Genomic DNA, 21,877 nt, shown 5'->3' on the forward strand with positions numbered 1-21,877 from the left:
GATGATTCTTGACGGTGTGGAGAGATTTCCGATCGGGTCGAAAAACCGGGTCTTCGCCGAGGTCTTCGCCCGGAAATAAGATTTCGCCCGCGGATCTGGCGCGCGCACCGGCGAGACCTTGCGCACGCCAGCGAGTCGAGCGAGACTAAAATTAATTAGACACGTCGAAATAGATCACGCTTCGCGTCCGCACGCGGATCAATACGCTCTCGCGCGCGGAAGTGCGAGAGCGAGGAGTCGTGTGGATTAACACGGGTCGGCTCTCTTTCAAATTTGCATAACGTCGAATTCCCGTCACTTCCTTCATTTAAACGTCGAATTAAATCGCAGTATTTTCGTGTCCGCAGCGACGAGCGCGAGCGAACGCTTGAAATTTTAAGGAACCGTCCTCTCCCTGCTGCGCGCATATACGATTCCGTTATCGATTCGCTAAAGAAGAAGAGATCCGCCGTTCTCGCCGGGAAATTTTTGCCGAGGAAGTGCAGCTCCCCTATCCAGCTTTTTTTTTCACGCAGAAAAAGAGAAGCGTTAAATCAAAATTAACGTAGCAATCTATAATCTTCTGATAAGAATTTCAACTTTTTTTTTTATTGAACTATAGTTTATATATCAATGAATTTATTTAAACACGTTCAAGGAGGTTGGAGGTTTCTTCGTTTCACGCAATATATATAATCTTATTTCATGATTATAGATTGTTGCGTATATACGAGTATATATAAGTCCTTGATTTAACATTTATATTTTTTCTGCACGGAAAAAATAAGCTGGATAGGAAACTGCTGTTCCTTTTTTTTCTATGTACACGCAGAGAACTCCTCCGCGGGATCGTTGCGCGGAGGCAGGGAGATTCGCGTTGGCCGAGATCCTCGTTCCGCGGCCGCGTACGTGACTCATCTCGTTACGAGAGTGCGGCCGGTATATCGGCGCTTATAACCGAGTTTATCGCTCGGCGGAGAACGGCGTATCTCGCGAGGGATTTACTACGTATTTTCCGTTCGCGTTTTCCATGCGCCACCGTGTACGCGAATCTCTCTTCCCCCCTGCGCGTATCTCGGCAACCCGCTCATATTTTCTCTCCTGTATATGCAGGGATTGCCCCGGGGTCGGCACGTCCTCCGGACCGACTGGCAAGGAGGTTTCCTATCACGGGAACGTGGGTGGAAGCAGCGTGGGATATAAGCCCCCACCGCAGCACAGCCCACAGACGAGGGGCCCGTCGCCGCACTTCCCCCAGGAACCGGTAGGCCCGCCGGCCAACTCCCCGCCGTTGCACATCAATATCTGCGGACAGGTGAACGCCTCTTCCTTGGTCCCCTTTTCTCTCTCTTTTTCTCTCTCCCTCCTTTTCGAGGAGATCGCCTAATTGTAATGACCGTTTGTGATTTCAGGAAAATACCATGCGCGGTCCTATACTGAACATAAGTCCCGGCCTCGGAGCCAGCGGAGTAGACATGGAGTACCGCAGGAACTCTCAAGGTACCCGACGTTCCATCCTCCGTTCGTTCATCCGCAACGGAAGTTCGTTGTCCCGAGCCTGCGTGCAATTTTTGTCTCCTTTTTCTTTCGCATCGCGTCGATTTAATTTGGCTAAAGTGATCCTTAGAGATAGAGAGTCTTTCGTGATCCGATGTCGCGGGAAAGTTACGTAAATCTCTGCTTTCAGCCACGAACCAGCTACCTCTAAGCCCTGTGCAGATCCAACCATCGCCGCCTTACTACAGGCAGCCTAGTCAGGACGATGGTAGAAAAGTGAGTGGCTGTTTTGCTTTGCGCTATGACGACAGTTGAAATGACATGACTCGGTGTCAATAATTTGTATTTTCCATTGAATAATTCGAGAGAAACGAGCTCGTCGTGATCGCGGTTGACGACAGAATTCACGAACTAAACTCCCTGATTCGCGATTAAATGAATTGTACGATGTACTCAATAATTACCGACAAGCTAAAAATAAGCTTCTGATCTTCCTAACAATCTACAGTATTTTTCTTTTCTTTGATAAAAGAACCATGTGTCTTCCTATCCTTAGCGAAAACACTGTCCTGATGTCGTAAATTTTGTTTTATAACGAGCTTACATATACGCGATGTTTACTTAATGTCCAAGTGTGACATCCTGATTATTTCATTAATTAAAACAAGCCCTTTACCAAGTACTACACTAATTACTACAAGCTTTTTGATATTCTGCTGACAAACTGAGAGCTCTTCTTCAAACGCCACATTTACTCGGAGCGGAAGTGAGTAAGAGAGAACAAACTATACAGACAATATACAACGTGATGTTTTTCCAGAGCGAGTCGCCGTCGAGGAAGCGTCGCCGAATATCTCGCAACGGCGCCGTGTCTGGAATAGAGGTCCGAGAGACGACGCCGCCAGCGCCGACGCCACCCCTGCACACACCACCGCCTTGGGAATTTGGGGGCGCGCCACAACGGCGCTCGCCCCGCAATCACATATCCACTCGCGGCATTTCGACGGTCAGGAATCAGCGTTATCAACGATACGCGGATACGTTCGGGCTCTCCTATCCGTTCCTAGGTCACAGTCCCCATCAGAGTATCCACAATTCCCATCACGGCCTTCACAATTCGCATCACAACATTCATGGCTCCCACCCTCACGGTCTACACAACTCCCACCACAATATCCATAACGCACATCAGGCGCATCCCCATCCGCATCCCGCGGCCAGTGGTACGGGGCACCATCCTGCGCAGGGGGCAAACGCGCCCGTGGTCGTCGACGTTGGTCAAGTCGGCGTGTCCGGCCTAGGAGTCGCCGTTAGTGGAGAGCCGCTGTGGCATCCGCAGGCGCCTGGCTACAGGATTCCGTGTCAGCTTCACAGTCTCTACTCACCTCATGGAACGCACCCGTTCGGACATTCGTGCCAGGTAGGTCGGCAACAAGTTTGTCCATTGCGAATAATTGTTTTATTTTTTTATCGAACTGCATTCCGTCATATCTCTTAATTAGGGTATTTTTATTAGATAAATTTTGTATTTTACTACATACACTGTCTATTCGCATAACAGGTAACGCATCATCACAGTCATTATTCTGCTGCTCATCCAACGCATCCGAGTCACGGAATAGTCGGTTCTTTGGTGGGTGCTGCTCCCAGAGGATACGCGCCACCAGCCGGTGGTGTTGCAGGTCTGCACACCGCGGGTCCACCGCCCGTCCACACCGATTACACCGCGCATCATCAATTGTCTCAGCAGGTGAATTTGGAAAAACATCCTAGGACGGTTTTCCGATTTTATATTTAAGATTGTTCTAAGTCTGGTTTTGGATGGTCTAGATGATCCACTCAATGAAATAACTATACAACATTTTGAGGTTGTCCTTCGAACAATCTTAAATATAAGATCGGACTGAGAATACCGCTTTGTTATGGATTGTTATAGAGGATTCATTCTGCATACATTGTTCAATTTCTAAAGAATAAGTGACTAAATGACTAAATGTCATTAGTTTGAATCTTTACATACGTCGAACATTAAACGTCATAGTCCTTCGTTAGATTACGATATTTTAGCGCAACTGCTAACGTTCTTTTTTCACGTTTGCGTTTCTAGAGAGAAGTTGAGCTCGAACTGATAGAGTCCCATCATCACCACAGAGTGGGTGCCACGGCTGGTGCACCATTGCCGTTACCACACTCATATTCCCCGCCGGCTCTTACGCAGGTGACGACACCGCCGCCCATATTCCTGTCGGAGACGCGAAACAGTCAATTGGAGATTGTACAGAACAGAAACCGACGGCTAACGTCCAACGTCCTACGACGACCAAGATTTAACAGATGGAGGAACGCGACTCAGTTACCCATGGCTTATCCGGGATATTTACTACACTTCCTGTACGTATAGCTTGCGCGTATCATTATAATTCCAAGGCGCGCGAAATGCTTGTTTTAATCTACACGCGATATTTTGCTTTTAGTGCAATGTTCAGCAATCCACCGCTGTCCCCCTACAATCAGGCCGAACTGTCCTCGCCCGACTCGGTCACGGAGAACTACGAGGCATTGCTGTCCTTGGCCGAAAGACTAGGCGAGGCTAAGCCGCGGGGCTTGACTCGCGCGGAAGTCGAGCAGCTGCCCTCATACAAATTCAACGCGGAGACACACCAGGGCGATCAGACCAACTGCGTCGTGTGTATGTGCGACTTTGAGGCCCTCCAATCTCTACGTGTTCTACCGTGCTCTCACGAATTTCATTCTAAGTGCATCGACAAGTGGCTTAAGGTGAGTCACCAAACGTACTCCCCTTCCATCTCAACTTAATCGAGATTACATCCCAATTACATTCTGCAAACGAATTTGTTTTCACAGTCTAACCGAACGTGTCCAATATGTCGCGGCGACGCTGGCGAGTATTTCGGAAATAGCAGCAGCAGTTCTGACTGACGCCAAGCCGGCGATGTACACTAGCGCGAAACGCCGCAGCCATCGAGAACATTACTACTGCGCGTTACGGGAATGCCGATCGTTGCGTTGCTATTTCACGTGAATCCGTGTCGTTGAACACCCGCGTCATCTTGGCTGAGATACTCCGTTGATGCAAGATGTTTACAGTCGGTGGTCAAGAATCATCTTTCCGTTGAAAATAACGACGCTGAAACTGGCCGAATGCAAGTGATGGGAAGAATAGCTGTGAACGTACGACCTCATTGTACCTGAGTGTCACGGCGTAAGCGGAGGATATCAAGCTCGAAGAATGGTCCAGCGTCTTACCGTCTTACGTTTTGAGAGGAATAGCGAGACGCGATAAAAGCAATTTAGCAAAACGACGAAATAGTCCAAGAGATTCAACGTTCCGTTAGGTTACGGCGCATTTCCTATCAAAAAGAAAGAACAAGTCGAAGTCGGATATTTACTTGGTTCTCGTTTATAACGCTTCAATTAATGTTTTAACGCTCATTAATTATTTGTTAATTGCTACTCTGCATTATCGAATTTATGTACATAAAATAGTATACGCAGACATCGCAACTTTCCATTAACGTTCCATTTTTTTTTTATATAGTTTGTCTTTCAATCCAGTAATTGTATATATTTGCGTAAACACCCTTATACATATACGTGTGCGCGTACAAAACCAGTGTTAGTTTTGTTTGGACTTAACCAAAATGTAGAACAAATTCTTTTGCAATAAAAAAAGTGTATATCGTCAGGTAAGGGAAAAAATTGTAACTTCCTACTGTTATAGGCTCTTGTGTCTTTGTAGTATATATACATATATATAGACCAGCTAATTATTTTATTATATTATAGAAATGTATGTAAGTAAAATTAAAATTAGTTGGCACCTTAAGTGCCGGTAGGTAGAAATTGTTGGATTATTGCACCAGATGCCACGTAACTATTTTATAAAATATCTGTAGGTCCGTGTTTAATCCGAAATTCATTTATTCTTCTCTCTTGCGGCAATTTATCATGATTATTTTTTACCTAAGTGTGCTCTAACGTGTGATGGTTACGATTATTACGCTGTGCACTTTGTGAAGTCTGATTTAAAGTGATCTACATCCAAAACGAACGCGTGAATTTCAGAGAGGGAGGATTTTGCTTTTAAACCGCGAGAGAGACAACCTGGCGCATAAATGGTCAAATGCATCCAAAAAAGAAAGGGGGAAAAATGGAAAAAATGTAACGTAAGAATATTGCTTCTGTTTCCTGCGTATCTACCTCTAATAGAAAGAAAACGAGACGATTCATATTTTTTTATATACACATCTCATAAACAATAAACATACCTATGATAAGTGAATGGGAGAGCGACCGGCTAGGAAACGAGGTCTAGATATTTCGACACATTCGAAGAACGACAAATAAGTCTAACGATTGTAGAATGAATTTCTGGGAATAACCAAACCCCGAAATACGAAATGCGAAATATAATCTCGCAATTGACAAATTTGCCTAAGAGACAGGTTAAATTTTTCAATTGGAATTGAAAATTAGATTCCGCGGTGTACATTCGTGGAATGCGGTTGCAGCGTAGATCGGATTTTGCCACGAACAAGTTGCGCGCTTTTAGTTGATTATATAACGCTTCCTTATTTACATATACTTCTACACCAGTGTCAGAGGATCGACGAGATTTGTTTATTAGTCTTGTTATTTTTAAGATGTTCAATATACATTGTTAGATAGCGTATGTTATTATTGGCAAGGTATGAATTGTTGAAAGTAGTTTATGTTTCAAAATTAATAAAATTGAGAAGTATACGACATATGCATGTCGTTTTCGGCAGAATTATTGGCGTTTACATTATTATTTTTTTCTCTCGAATATGCTCCTTTCTAACGAGCAGACACTTCCGTTCCAATTTCTCACGATAATCAAAGAGAGAAGTTCGAATATGCGCTCGCTGTGAAGACTCGATAGTCATTTCCGGATATAGAACTTGCGAAAATTTAAAATGTGGCTCACTGCGAGAGATTGCACATACGATCGCAAAAGACGAGCTCTAACGAAATGCAATTGGCGATCTGTCCGAATGATCTCGATGGATGCGCGTGTGTCGTGTTGTGTGCGTGTTGTGCGCGTGCGTGCGTGCGTGCGAAGAGAGATTTGCTAAGATGCGTTTGCCTCTGTACGTTTATTTTTCTCAGATGTAACAACGGAACGCGCGAGGAAATCTTTTTATCTACGCATTACATAATTTTGTTCAGATCCACAAAATTGCGTCGCGCTTCGTAATTTAAGCTTCAATAGCGTTAATTACGGCATCGAGTGCTATCTGTTACAAATTGTAATAACGCGTAATTAGCCTCGCGAATCTCCGTTGCAGTTATATTTCTTTTTTTTATCGCTTGCGTTAGATAGTCCCGTTCAAGCGCGCTCGAGAGGACCGATGAAGGTGAATTGTCGTCAATTCGAGGAGAAAATTCGCTCGATAGTCGGTCGGAATGCTGCCTTCCGGACACCCCACATCCCGATAAAACACGCGTCGCGTAAATCGAAGCTCATCCCTCCACATTCCGAGCAACTTGGAAACTCGAAAAAAAAAAAGAAAAAGCGCGGAGGAACGTGAGAGGAGAACATCTCCGTTTCTCCCGTTTATCCTTCCGACTTCTCATTGCGTGCCTTTCTGTACACCGACCGACTTCTCGAGAATTAACGCGCTTGTTTAAGGGAACGCGAGTGTCACACGCTCACGGAGCACACACGGAGGGAGAGAAAATATATGTGTGTGTGCGTGTGCGTGATCGAAATTTACATTTTTATATTCGGCAAACGTTTAAGAATACCGACGTATCGGCGATACCCCGTTCACGTTAATAACTCCCCGAAAATAAAAATGTCTCTAAGATGTTTAGCTCTATAAGTGCAGTCCACCCAACTCGGGGTGGACTCGATATGACTGTTGGATGAAAAAAATGCGAACGGGGGAAATTTAGCTGTACGTTCGGCGTTCGAATGTGCGGTACATGAATACGGTTTCCTGCGAAGCAGCATCCCTATAAGCGCGTCGTGGACGCGCGGAGAGAACGAGCAAGCATGTAACGCGCGCTAGAACGTGTGTGTGCGTGTGCGTGTGCGTGTGGGAGTGTGTGTATGTGTCCACCTGCGATCCGCCGTTGTGTCGTGAAACGGCACGGTAATCTCGACGATTCCTCTCAGCATTGTCTTAATTTTAAATTCTCATTCTCTTATGTATACGCGCCTGTAACGAGAGATCGACGTTCTTTCGCAGGTTGACATGGCAATAACCAAATTTTATTTTTTCGTATTAAGGATTCTCGGAGGATCAATATTTATTTTCCGGAATTTTATTGACAAGCCTTTGATCATGATATATAATACATATAACAATATTATATTATTATAGTTATATTATTATAGATTCATATAAAATTGTATAGTTATATATAAATATATGTAATTTACAATTACATAAATTTTTCTGTATAATTGTAAATTATTATGATATATATACATATATAATTCATTGATCCATCGCTTAAAGTTTTCGTAAAACTGTGCTTGTTTCATAATCGATTAATTTTCGAAGGTTACATCGCTCACTCTTACTTTTTGCTCCATCTGCAAATATTGATCGTCCGAGCCCACCTCTTGAACTCGACGTAACTCGTCCGTGCTCTACCGCATATACGTAACGAACTATATACTATACTTTCTAGTAGTGTCTAGTTTCTAGTGTCATACGGGTCCTAACTTGTTGTCGCGTGTGCCGCGGGAAAGCGCCAGAATTATATACTTACCCCACACAGAAATATCAAAAGTCTTGCAAAGGCGACAAGCGAGCGAGCGAGCGCGCTGAAGAAAGCCGCTGTTAATCCTTCCTAGATGCGTAAGAAGACATATCATTTTTTTTTGTTTATTGCGCTAAGAACGATACGCTGTCTCGCGTACCTCGCTTTCTCTCCCTCTTTCTCTCTCTTTCTTTTTCTCTCCGTCGCGCCGCGAAGACAGGCGAGAGGCGAAAGAAAAAGTCCAAAACAGCTCATTTTCAACTAGATTATGCAAACCAGCAAGACCGCTGTAACGGGAATGAACGTTCGATGGGCAGAAGACAAGCTGTCGATCGTGCATAACGTATAGAAAAAAAAAACTCCGCAACTTTCGTTGATCTCGCGTTTAGGCGAACTTAAAAAAGCAAATCCCGCATAATTCATCGAACAAATCGAGTAAAATTGCTTTGCCGTTAATATTCTCTTATTTTAAAAAACCTCACGACGTGTTTCATTCACATATCTACGAATTTAGTTCAAATTGCGAGATTACGATCGTGCGAACGATCAATTTGCCGTGTAAAAAGAAACGAGGCGTTCTTGCGCGAATTTTCCGAAACTGAGAATAGCGACCGATGACAGAGATCGATGGGATTTCTTTAATTGCAGCAGGCCTGGTCCATTTACGCGACGTTTCTCAGTAATCCTAGATTAAGATGGCGTAATTCGTCAGTAATTCTTAACCGCATCAGTCGCAGTGAAGATTATGATTAGTCCCAGGAAGTCTTACGAAACGAACTTGACGAAATTATTTATTTCGACGAAATTACGCTCCGCGTATATTTTTCGGAAGAAGAATTTCGTCGTGTGTAAGGAGAGAAATTTTCTCGCAGAATTCTCTATTTAAAAAAAGGAAAAAAATTTCATTGTGGTTAAACTCGAGTCCACTAGAGTCATATAGCATGGAATTAATTTTCCGAGAAAAAAAAACTGCATTCGCTTCCGTACTCCTGCACGTGCATACCGAAAATTGTTATTGCGCTGTTGCGCATCCTCAACGCAAATATAGCCTTTGCGCGATACTGGAATTCGCCGGGCATGTCCGGAGACATGCGGGAAAGTCTCTGGACATGCCCGGCGAATTCCCGTATCGACGAAAGGCTATATTTGCCTTTCAGGATCCGCTGTTTTTTTTCGGTATGCACGTGCAGGAGTACGGAAGTGAGTGCAGTTTTTTTTTCTCGGAAAATTAATTCCATGCTATATGGCTCTAGTGGAGTCAAACCTGGTTCCACAGATTGAAATATTTAACGTGCCATTGGACCGCTAGGGTCCTTAAGGCACTTAACTGAAAAAATGCCTCAATTTTTTTATCCTTTACGAATCTTAAGCCTTGCAGATTGTGAATCCTTTCCGATTCCCAATCGTGCAGACCATTAATCCATAAGAATCTTAATCGAGAAAAATTTCTTAACGAAGTATATATGGGACGAAGGCCGGGTCGGATTCGAACCACGGACCTTGGTGTTTCTAATTATTCGCGTAGGCACTGAGCCACGCGTGGCCACGCGTCATCCCAAATATATTTATTTCAATTATTAGTGAGATAGGAAAAGCGCGGAACGGAAGTAACTCTCCGTCCCCGTTTGTAAAATCGATTGTTGAACAGTATTAAAGGCGATTATTCTGTTATTAACAAAGGCGATTAACAAATTTGCGAGCCGGATTTAAAATACTCTAAGACTATATATATATATATATATGAATAAATAGGGACACGTTTATACACTACGCGAACGATAAATTTGAATTTCTCACCTCTAACACGTTTTACGAAAATAATTTGACTCGAGGTTACACGGTTACTTGATATTCATTCCAAGAAAGGCTCGCCCTGGCAATAAGCAGGTAGGGCGTTTTCTTTCTTTTTGGAAACCTAGTCTTTTTCTCAAGTGGCTTTTATCCTGAAACATACATGCGTTATAAAAAGGATTATATGAATATTCGCGTTTTTCAGTCGTGTAAAATTCTTTTGTGCTGAATCAAAGAGAGAATCAGGGCGAGACCCCTTGGCCGCGGTGTGCTCGAAGAAATCCATTGCCACCGGTATAATTATCGCAGTAACGCGTACTACAATTCCGTCACTTACAGCTAATGTCAACCTTACGAAGTTGAGAGAGAAAGGAAGAGGGGAGGGGGAGAGAGAGAGAGAGAGAGAGAGCGAGAGCGCGAAGGCTCGCAATTCGCCGCCCTTTCAACGATAATCATATCAAGTGACCTGACACGATAGAGGCTTATTTTTCATATTCCCGAAACAAAGACGTCGCACCGAGTTTTGGAGGATGCGGGAGCATTCAATTCAATCAAATTTGCTGCCCGTTTAGCGGAGGTAGAGGAGACACGACTGGGTTACCATATGTACTATACGTAGCTACTCTACGCTTTAGTCGTTAACTATTACGGATTTATCCTTTTTTTCTTTTATCTCGCAATCGGAACAGAGAGTGTTGTTTCCACGCTCTATTGTACCTTCTTAAAAATCGCAGATTCTTCGGCGGAGATATGTAATCGAGGATTATATTTAGGAACCGAAACCGAAAGATTGTGCGGCATGTTAAGTCTCAAGGCACAAATATACGACGTGTCATTTTTTTAATTAACGCTTGTACATATACACAAACACACACACACACACACCAATACATGTTTACACGCGACACAGTTGCGAGATTAATTTTATAAAATCTTAATTTGGCGTTTAATAATCAAAATGTAATGTTGCAAATTAAAAGCTTGTCAGTGATGATCTCGACAGGTTTTAGCCTGGAATTGAAAGTCTGACAATGAGATTCTTCTGAGAATCTTCATGTGAAAGAAAATGCGATAGTTCGGAGGTACGTCCCGCCGCGAAGACAGTTTGTTACATATCCGCGGAAAGTCGGTCTATCAATCCTTTCTGGAGCGTCGTAGACCGTTCGTCATTTTCTAGCATAAAAAAACTTGACTTAGGATTTTGTAAATACGTAAGCTATATCTTCCTATCGTTCATTTTTCTTTTTTTTTTTTAATCGGAGATCGTTTCTAGCGTGAATATGATTCTCGATAGATCGTTTCGTTTTACGCTGTGGCGTTAAGGTTTTAGGACTTCGAGGAGGAGCCTCATCAAATTGCGTGATAAATCGTGCGTGAACGTTGTTAATTCGTATAATATCGTGTTGGCAGGGAGAGACGAAAAGCGATTGTGCAAAGTTGCGCAAGGGAAAGCGTGTCGTCGTCGCTTCTGGCACGCTGTCTGGCGAACGAGGGAATTGTTTCTCTCGGTTAACTAACGAGCGCTATAATATTTAGAGCAACGACATAGAGCGGTCGCTCGACGACGCTCGACTATCTTTATCATTCGCCGCAGCTGCACGATAATCGCCCGCCGTTATTACTGCGTTAGTTACACGATATTTAATTTGTTTACTATGTTATTGTTATCGCAGTTGCGTATTTTTTCTTGCTATCATTTTACCCCTTGCAATTGTCGATCGTTACACGATCGTTATGACTATTACTTGCGTTATTATTAATTAATTAATTAATTTTGCAATCGCCGGTTTACCGTGTATTAATTATTATGCCGCATCCGCCAGCCGGACGAATAGGCTTCACTCGCTAATCTACAGTATATTAATTTCGGTATGTATACGTGGGGCGGTTCACGATCCACGAAAAACTCGACAAAAAACACCGCAGAAAATAGACTATTGTACATACACAAACACACAACGATGCCAAACATTACATATTACTAGCATTACGTTTTATTATTATTATTATTATTATTATTATTATTATTATTATTATCATCTTTATAATTATATATCATTATTATTCTTATTGAACGGATTACACATTTTTTCATATTAAACTAACATTGAGTTGACCCTCTTTCATATTGTCATTTTTGTTTTTAACTTATTTGTACCCCGTTATTCCTTACCAACGTGTTCCATCTTTTTTTCACGCGTCACTGATTGTTTCTCGTGGAATTTTTCAAAAATGGAATATTCACGAAATATGTATACCGCGTGATTCTCATCTCGGGCAGTACGCGCACACGCGCTCCTCAAGTAAATTTAATTTCGCGTTGGGGCTTAATTAAAACCCCGGAGCGCGTGTGTGAATTGTTATTATCTAGTCTGCAATATTTCCTGGGTTTTTAACTGTTTCAGTGTCGCTTTTATTGGCGTGAAAAATATCAACTTATTTATATCGGTGAACTATAACATCGGGTGTGTTCGTTCGGTCTCTCAAGCTCCCGACATTTCTAAAGCGGAAAGAAGGGGGTGTGCGGGGCGGGAGAGAGAATTGGCGCGCGAAAGCAAGAGGAATGAAAGCGAAAAAAGGGGGACGGCGAAAGCCGTCGGGGGTGTGGGAAGCGCGAGGGGTTGTTTCGCGCGCGAATGTGCTACGCGAGAGGGTGATGAGCGAGGAAGGGGGAGAAGGAGGGGCGAGAGAGAGAGAGAGAGAGACTCGGTCCGCACTCCCGAGAGAATTTAAGACGGATATGCTCATATCTCTCGGGAGTGCGGGGCGGCGAATCACGGACCCCTTCATTCCCTTTAAAGAGACGCTCTCTCGTGTCGATAGCTCGGCTTTAACGAAGCGCCTCCCTCCAGCACGTAGAATTTATGGAGGGTGAAGCCACGGGGCTTTGGAGTATCGAGAATTTCTCCCCTTCGGGGGCTTTCTCCCCTACTGCACGTCGGCGCACCTCGCTCCACCCTTTCCTTTCGTTTTCTCCTCACCCTTCGCGTGCCCGCAAAAAAAAAACACGTCGGTTTTTTCTCCTTTTTCCCGTTGTCTTCCCTTTCCCTTCTGTTGTCCTTTTCGCCGCGATTGATTGCTGGCTAAAATCGAACGTGTTTTGAATAGCTCCACGTTTCGCTTTCCTTCCTTTCTTCCCCGGTTAGGGTGCATCTCTAGTGGGCCTGTCGAATTTATTTAAGAGATTGTATCAATTCCTGCTTTCACTATATATTTAGGATATCTACAACCTGTGTTACCGAAAGATTTTTTTCTCGCGATCGTTCTTAAAACGTGTTATCCCCTGTCAATCTTTTTTTCCGTTTATGAAAGAATGTGAGACATTTATGAAGAACGTTAACTTTTGCCTCCAACTTTTCGGACCGTACCTAGTTATTCACCCGCGATATTTTTCCACTCTATGCGTCGGTTTATACCTCCATTCCTTCTGTACAGTATTTAGTTTTGCGTCATAATATTGATGCAACGAACGGCAACAAAAAGAGAAAGACAGTGGGAGAAATAGAGAGAGGGAGAGAGAGAGGAACAGCCTGGCCAAATTCAATCTCTACGGGATTAAAATATCCCTCAGAATTGTATCGCGTGGGTGGTGACGCAATCACGAGACACCTCTGTAGAGAACCGGTGAACTCTGAAGGAATAATTGAAATTTATCTTTTAAACTTTTGTGAATTTCTAATCCTTTCGCGATCGAGGACTTTCCACTCAAAGACTTTCGGATACATCCCAATTTTTTTGTACGTCACCCTCTCAAGTAAAACATAAAACTCATAATGCCATTGTGATGACGTTATCGTGACTTAAAAATCACTTTAACGCCACTGTGACCTCACTATTACTCTTTGCTCTGCTTGGGCTTCTTCCAAGGATTATAATTCAATTTAGGGATTATAAAGTTTGAAAACGTACAGTCCTTGGAAAAAGGGTGACATATTAACTTTATAATCTAATTATATATTATTTATTTTTTACAGAGATTGTGTTAATTGACGATTTTTCCCTCTCACCCAATCGTAGAAAAATTCCGTAAAGAGTCAGAAATCAAACGCGAAAGATTAATTTATTTTGAGCCATATACACCTTTATAAATACCTATAAATTCAAACACACACACACACACACACATATACTCATACATATTGTATATATAAATATACAATATAAAGCCGAAGATTTAAAGATTTACACAAATACATAGATCGAGAGAACATACACAGAACATACGCAGAGACGGATATATTATGCGGATATTTTTCTAGTGTCTCGTCAGTATTACGTCGAATTGAATTTCTTTCGTTTTTATGGAGAACATACCCAAATTTCGGTAATCATCTTTACGGAATTTTCGTCGTAACGTTCTGCCATAATGCATGGTGCTGCGAACACGGATACCAGAGAATCTCTATTAAATCCCCTGTAAATTACATTAGTTAGATGAATTAGAGAAACCTGAGAAATTCACTCTGTGTACCCAGGTAGCAGAGTGACGTCGAATGACGTCTTAATAATGTCTTAATGACGTCTTTAGACGTTATTCTGCTACCTGAATAACGTCTACGACGAGTCTCCACCATTTTCGAGACTCCATAAAGAATTTTTAATTTTTTTTTCTCGCTACACGATACTAATTGAAATATAATTAAAAAGCAACTTTCGTAAAAAAAGGGATTATATTCTAACGTTTATTAGGTAATAGAATGTACAGTCGTGTCTCTTTCTGAGTACTTAATTGTGTCGCTGTATTTTACTCTACGAAGACACGCGAAAGGAAAATGTTGTATTTTTTAAAGTAATTTCGAAGACGTGGAATTTAATTCATTCTTGCAGAATGAATTCCTATATCGATCCCTTCTTAGCCACGTATTTTTTTCCAAAGGCATATAATTGGAGAGAAAAATATTATAAAACCGCAATAGAACTTCACGAAAGTAACGCAAAGCGCAATATTTATATTTTTCGTCATACGTAAGATCAATTTAACGCAGGTGACGTTGAATCGATCGACTTGGAATAATTGCGTTTAGCAATGGGACAAAGGAAGGTACTATCGCCGCCCTTAAGAAAAAAAATATATATATGTATACACATATGCGCATTATCTTCACGAATCGCTGCTTTATTGCCTTTCCCTCTTCGAAAACGGTCAGCGAGGCATTGCGTGAAGAATAAGGAGCGTTAGGCTATATAAGTTACGTGTACATGTGTATACCAGAATACAATGTACAAAAAGCAATATTTACCGCATACCTACATATATGATTGTTACGTACACACTCGTACGCATATACGTAAAAACGATTATAATGCCCACCCTTCCCCCCTGCTCTTCTCGACTCGATATTGCTCGATTGTCGGAAATTTGCCATTTCGATTGTAAATTACACAGGTAGGATGCGCTTTGTAAGGATGCAAGTATTGTGTATATTGTATATAATCTGGTGAGAGACGAATATGTGTGAACGAAAGCGACTAAGACATTATTTAGAGAAAAGGTCGTTGTCCAAGGAAGATAATGTGTCTTACGTATGGCAAATAAATAGACGATGAGAAAAGCTCTCACGCGATATTTCTCGTACTATACAATTAACGGTTTACGAAATAATAGGTGTGTTCTTCTCGCGTTAGAGGAGCTGAAGGTGTAATAGTTTGATAATTATTTGAGAGAGAGAGAGAGAGAAAGAGAGAGTGTGTGAATGAGAGAGAAAGAAAGAAAGAAAGAAAGATAGAGAGAAAGAGATACCGATTACAAAGTCACGAGGTCTGCTTTGTCTTGTTATAATCAAATACTTTGTATTATGTAGCACAGGTTGTCATTAAACGTGTGAACAAACCTATATCATTAAAAATTACTTCAATCAAATTGACATATATCAATCGAGATGTGGTATCTTATCATCCTTTATATACCCTTATACTCGCTAGGGGAGAAAGTGGAATTGTGGGATCCGTACCAGTAGAAATGTATAATTCCAAAATTTTCTCTCGCGAATATAATACGGGAAGACATAATTTTGTCTTACCTTGTATTTTTGTAATCAAGTATTTTGACACAATTGAGGCCCCGAGTGAGACTTGTGATTAATTGACAACGGCGAGAAAATCTAGAGAAAGATTTTTTTAATTTATTTACGCTAATAAAACTACAAATTCTCCTGTATTCAAATCGTATTTCAGGTGTCCCGATTGGATTTTCTCGATCGCAGTTATTGATGGGCCGCGATCGTTTTTCTGCCGCTCATCTTCAATTGATTTATATTCCCCTTTTTCTCGTGTAACGTCTCCTCCTGCGCTTCATCGGGGTCGATCTCCACGATCGACTGCCAAGGAATTGGATTTACGTACGCTGGCTTCGCTTTCTGATGAGCTGAAAGACAACGCGTTAATTTATTTTAAAATATTTGTCAGTTATCCGTATGAAAAAATTACACGGCATTGAAAACATATACAGAAAAGAGGTGATTTTACATAAAAAAAACAAGTTGAAATGTAGAATAAAACTTTTTTTCTATGAGACTTTGTTTTACAGACATTATCTACCTTCTTTTATGTAACGGAAATTAATTCGTTTAAATTACGGCGCTCGTTAGTCATAATTACAACACTAATTACGTAATTATTATCTCTAGCAGTGGCACGATGCGAGACATTCTGCAGAGAGTGATTTTTAATTATGTGTCACTATAAATGAAGATATAATAATAAAGAATCATCACGCGCACATTTCATCTCTGCGCTCGCATCGATCGTTTTGTTATTTAGCTGCATTGTATTTTACATACGAAGCAACCCTTGCGTGGCGGGCTTGGGTTTGTTCTTAGAATTCTCTCGCCACTTCTCGTACGCTCTCGTGCTCTGCTCCAGTCTCCTCTCGCGCTCCTCGTTCATCTCCCTCTGCTTCGTCTCCTGCTCCTTACGTCGGGCTGCAAAACAGGATATATCAATTCTTATCATCGCGTCTCTTTACGAGCAGACGGGGCGCGGTACACTGTTAAATATTAAAAGATAAAAAGGAAACCAATACTTTCAGTTAAATAACATTTTGTTATTTTTAATTACCACGTGTGTCGGAATTTATTATTTTATTAGTTTAGTTAAATTAGCGACATATTGAATAGAAGTAATGGCGACCTATATAGGCTTGATTAAAAATGACTCAAACTGATTATAATTTGACAATACGAATTTAACAGGGTAAGCCGGGCGCCGGAAGTACAACCGCCACACCCTTCTGCTCCTCCTTCTTCTTGTGAAACCACCGATGGAGATACGTGGTTTTCGCGCCGGCGAGATTGTCCTCGATCTCTTTCAGCCGCCTCTGCAATTCCAATTCGTTCTCGAGGATAGCTCTCCTGTCGAGCTCCTGCTGCCTCTTCCTCTCGACCCACTTGAGGAAGTTCTCCTTTTCCAGCCGCGTTCTCTCCTCCTTCTCCCGCGCCGCTCTCTCCTCCACCTCTTGTCGCTTCTTCGCGGCGCGTTCCTCCTTCTCCCTCGCCTTCTGCGCGGCCTCGTGCTTCTTCCGCATCCACTCCGAATGGGCGAGCCTTCTGCCGAGGTCAGACCCGTTCGACCCGCTCGATTCGGTCGAGAACGACGTCGTGGAAATTCGCACGACCTGCCGACCGTCCAGGACGCACCTGCACACATTGTATTCTCGCTCGTACACTTTGACGTTTAATAAAAATCGTATGATGAAACGAGAAACAAATATACCTGTCCCGTTTCATCGCCTCGTTCTGATCAACGTTCGCCTCATTTCGATCGACGGAAACGCTATCAATCTTGCATCGCCGTTCCACTCGTGCGATGCTTTCGGATGAGATCGCGGACCGAGCCGTGGACGTTTCGAGGGGCAATGTAGCGTCCGGAAGGGATGTCGAGTAACATCTGTAGGTGCTTCGTCCAGGGTGCTCGTTCGCGTCATTAGCGCTCGTTGTATCCTTCGCGACGACAGACAGATCGATCGCCGAAGCGTTATTGGAATCATAACGTCGATTTGGGTCGATCACGTCTCCGTTGCGACGCCCTGCGAAAAACCAAACCCCGTATTGCTCCCTCCGAATTTAATTTAGAAAAGCCTAGCTCTCAAAGACGGTTGAGAGGGTGTCCCTTATAAAATGATATACTAATTAGTATAATCGCTACGCTGCTCTAGTTCCGGCTTTATAATTGTCATTCTCTTATTCTTTTCTATATCTAGTTTATTCGATTCGATTGGGAATTATTTTAATCTTTCAAAATTCTAATTAAAAAATAATCTTTTTAAAGGATTTTTTGAATTCTCTTAATTCTCTATTTTGGATTTGACAGCGACCTTCCCCAGCAAGTTTTGACGCTGTTATCAAAAACATCGTTTTGACGTTCAAATGACGATAAATAACGTCAGCTTGCTACCTGGGTCCTGCTCGCCGACGGATTCCGTATAAATGGCGGGGTTGATGTAACGAATCTCGGGGCCGGAGCTCGAGTTTTTCACTCGCGTTAGAATCGCCTCTTCGTCGGAATCGGCACGGTGATCGACGAGACCAAACCTCCTTCGAGTGAATCCATTAGAATCGGATCCCGTCTTCCAGCTGTCAATGCCGCTATCATTGATCATCGTTGCATGCCTTTGACGATGACTCAGTGATCGAGCCACTTATCGCTCGACGCATATTATCGCTTTGTTACGATTCAATTACGCGTAAATATTCTTACGGAAATGTCGTTGCTCGATCGAGAATCCGTTCACGTACGAGATTCATCCATGATGGATTCGATGCTGTATTTTTTGTTGAACAATGACGAATCCTTTTGAAGTATCGGGGACACCGCATGCGTGGGATATGTTTACTTTGCGTTCCGTAACGTGCATATGCGCGCATTTATCTATAGTATACGTAACGTTTACTATAGAAAATGTGCGCATATGCGCGTTACGGAACGTGGCTTTAGTAACATGGTGGAAGAACACAGGTGTGCTCATACTCGTGACGAATTTCATACGGTTCTGGCGCAGATGCCAGATGCAACCATTTTTAAGTGTCAGTTTCAAAACATTTAAGGTTGTACCAAGTGATATTGTGACATATCATCATGAGTACGTGTTCAATAAAAACGTGTAAAAACGATTCTCGAAAGAATTAAAAAAATATTCATTTTTTTCGGAACCCCAACAGAATTATTGATTAATCCAGATAACGACTGGTTTAATCATATTTCTAGAGGAAGAATAATCAGCCCTTGTGTCGAATTATTTGAAACAGCGAAAATTATGGAAAAGTTATTTCAAGATTATCATGGTTCTTCTATTTGTAAGACAAAAATAAATAAGTAAAACATAAAAATAAATAAGTAAGGCTGCGGTCCACTTGACGCTACAAATTCTTTGGAGCGTTCTTCTTCTCCTTCTCATAGACTAACAGGTTTTTCATAGACTAACAGGTTTGTAATTGTTGGAATCTAGTTTTTTACCGTCTGCATTCTCTCTCTACACTGGTTGTGCATTGTCGCTCTCATAAACAACGAGACATAATATAAGCCCATAGACTTGTATACATTAGTTATTCTGTTCTTACATCAGAAAAGAGACATTTTAGTGTTTAGTGCAACATGGCGACCATAAGTAAAGTTATATCTTTTTGCAAAGGTATTATGCTCGATCCAACTGGCCAAATTGTATTGATCACAAAACGCTACGTTTCGACCGCAGATTTCGGTCCTTTTCAAGCGTATAGAAACAACTCATTAGTGGATCTATTCTGTAAAGGCCGAAGCACAGACTTTTGTACAACACAAGAGGTGCTTTGGCTTTAATTCTTAATAGTTTCATTGTCGTTATATTTTCCCACGCTTTGACGTATAACAGCGTGATTACGAGGGAGGCAATGGACGCGTTCAGCAGACACAACTGTTGAGTTCGTCTTATCAACACTCTGCGTCGATTGGTTGGTTCTAAAAGTAAGAGCCAATCATGTTCGACCGCTACTGAGCGGCTTGGTTTGCTGAACGCGACCAATGTGGGGAGCAACATCCGCGCGGCGCGGCGCGGCGCGCTCGGATACCTACTGCCACCTCCTCGCTTATCATGCTTTGCTGATACATCAGGAGTAAATTTCCGTGGTTTCGCACCGCGAAATTTACTCCTGATGTATCAGCAAAGCATGATGAGCGAGGAGGTGGCAGTAGGTATTCCGAGCGCGCCGCGCCGCGCGGGTGTTGGCAATGTGGGTGACAACACCGCGCGGCGCGGCGCGCTCGGAATACCTACTGCCACCTCCTCGCTTATCATGCTTTGCTGATACATCAGGAGTAAATTTCCGTGGTTTCGCACCGCGAAATTTACTCCTGATGTATCAGCAAAGCATGATGAGCGAGGAGGTGGCAGTAGGTATTCCGAGCGCGCCGCGCCGCGCGGGTGTTGTCACCCCACATTGCCTCCTCGTAATCACGCTGTTATTGGTCAGAGCGTGGGAGCCTACTGCCCCTCCTATGCATACCTGCCAACGCTCTGATTGGCCGTAGGCTGGGCATCCTCGTCGCGTGCCCGGCGCGCCGTTCCAATGGCGATGGGTAATAGTGGGGGTAGACGTGCCGCTGCTCGAATATCTACTAAAACCTCCTCGCTCAACATGCTTCCCGCGTAACAGGAGCGATTTCTGAGGAATTACAGACGACTCCAAACTCGAAATTCTCGCTTTCTTCATATAACGTAGAATTCTTTTCATAATTTTTATGATCTTTCAAACGTCTTAACGAATGTGTAATACATTCTTCGCTATTACTTATTAATAATTTAATATTAAATTAATATGTGTTTATTAAATTAGTAATGTAATTATATTAATTACGTTTTCTTAAATGATATATGTATGAATAAACTGCGAATGCATCGCAGTGCTCGTGCTTGTCGCCGCGGAAAAGTAAATGCTCTAAAATGCGACAAACGACACGGATATATCTCGAGAAATACATTTATTTTAACATTGTAACGTATTCTTTAATGCGAGGCATGCTCTCTCGAACAATATTAGACACTAAAAAGTTTTTAAATGCTGCTGCATAATGTTAGACAACGAGAAAAAGGTATAGCCGCGAATGCCGACGGGCGGCGTTGGACGACAAATTCGGAGCTTCGAAATACGATAACTAAATGAATCGCAAAAAATACGTTTATTTTAATATGGTTATGTATTCTTTAATGCGAGGCATGCTCTCTCGAATGTGATTAGACGATAAATAATTATAAAATGCTGCTGCATAATGTTAGACAACAGAAAAAAGGTAGCGGCGAATGCCGACGGGCAACGTTGGACGACAAAGTCGGAGCTTCGAAATACGATACCTAAATGAATCGCGAGAAATACGTTTGTTTTTATTGTTATGTATTCTTTAATGCGAGGCATGCTCTCTCGAATGTGATTAAACGATAAATAATTATAAAATGCTGCTGCATAATGTTAGACAACAGAAAAAAGGTAGCGGCGAATGCCGACGGGCAGCGTTGGACGCATGGTGGAAGAACACTCCACCATGTTTAGTAACGTTTAGTTAGGGCGAGGAGAATCTGATACAAATTCTCCAATTTACCAACGATTGCCGATTTCAATGTATAATTTTCTGGAATTCGTAATCTACTCGAAGATGTATAAAATAAATTTTTTACATATCCCGAAATTACGTTTACAATATTTAACTTTGAATACTATATATAACCTATGTTTCTTAAGTGTCCAATATTTTAGATTTAGAAATTGATTCTTGATGTCATTTTATGAGAAGAAAAGTTTATATGAACGTATAATATCCTAACGTATAATATCCTAAAATATTGGACAGTATTTAAGAAGCACTCTATATAACAATATAGTGCATCTTC

The 21,877-nt window shown here is 42.2% G+C and overlaps 2 protein-coding genes across 6 annotated transcripts in view; one reads left to right on the forward strand and one right to left on the reverse strand.

Annotated features, from left to right (window-relative positions):
• Window positions 1-15,857, forward strand: part of Mura (ring finger protein murashka) — a 54,316-nt gene extending 38,459 nt beyond the window's left edge. For all 5 annotated transcript variants that reach the window (XM_071779703.1, XM_071779701.1, XM_071779702.1 and 2 more), the window contains 8 exons: window positions 1,093-1,294; window positions 1,392-1,479; window positions 1,667-1,752; window positions 2,297-2,896; window positions 3,038-3,226; window positions 3,584-3,867; window positions 3,951-4,254; window positions 4,342-15,857. In XM_071779703.1, the coding sequence (XP_071635804.1) occupies window positions 1,093-1,294; window positions 1,392-1,479; window positions 1,667-1,752; window positions 2,297-2,896; window positions 3,038-3,226; window positions 3,584-3,867; window positions 3,951-4,254; window positions 4,342-4,416 (1,828 nt within the window). In that variant the 3' untranslated portion in view covers window positions 4,417-15,857. The remainder of the gene's footprint in view (window positions 1-1,092; window positions 1,295-1,391; window positions 1,480-1,666; window positions 1,753-2,296; window positions 2,897-3,037; window positions 3,227-3,583; window positions 3,868-3,950; window positions 4,255-4,341) is intronic.
• LOC139813883 (uncharacterized) lies at window positions 15,687-18,859 on the reverse strand. The gene is made up of 5 exons (XM_071779706.1): window positions 18,415-18,859; window positions 17,734-18,046; window positions 17,248-17,657; window positions 16,803-16,943; window positions 15,687-16,387 (listed from the first exon to the last, which is right to left on the reverse strand). The coding sequence occupies exons 1-5, from the start codon at window positions 18,617-18,619 to the stop codon at window positions 16,227-16,229; spliced, it is 1,230 nt and encodes a 409-aa protein (XP_071635807.1). The 5' UTR covers window positions 18,620-18,859; the 3' UTR covers window positions 15,687-16,226.
• Between the last annotated feature and the right edge of the window lie 3,018 nt (window positions 18,860-21,877).

This window comes from Temnothorax longispinosus, chromosome 5, assembly GCF_030848805.1.
Source record: "Temnothorax longispinosus isolate EJ_2023e chromosome 5, Tlon_JGU_v1, whole genome shotgun sequence".
In the NCBI taxonomy this organism is placed as follows: Eukaryota; Metazoa; Arthropoda; class Insecta; order Hymenoptera; family Formicidae; genus Temnothorax; species Temnothorax longispinosus.

What these genes read in the sequence shown, in the direction of transcription:
- LOC139813883 (XM_071779706.1), bottom strand. Translation starts at nt 18,619, where the DNA reads ATGATCAATGATAGCGGCATTGACAGCTGGAAGACGGGATCCGATTCT. An exon ending in CGTCGGCGAGCAGGACCCAG is followed by an intron (nt 18,047 to 18,414) that starts GTAGCAAGCTGA and finishes GGTTTTTCGCAG; the next exon opens with GGCGTCGCAACGGAGACGTG. An exon ending in CGCCACGCAAGGGTTGCTTC is followed by an intron (nt 16,388 to 16,802) that starts GTATGTAAAATA and finishes GTTGTCTTTCAG; the next exon opens with CTCATCAGAAAGCGAAGCCA.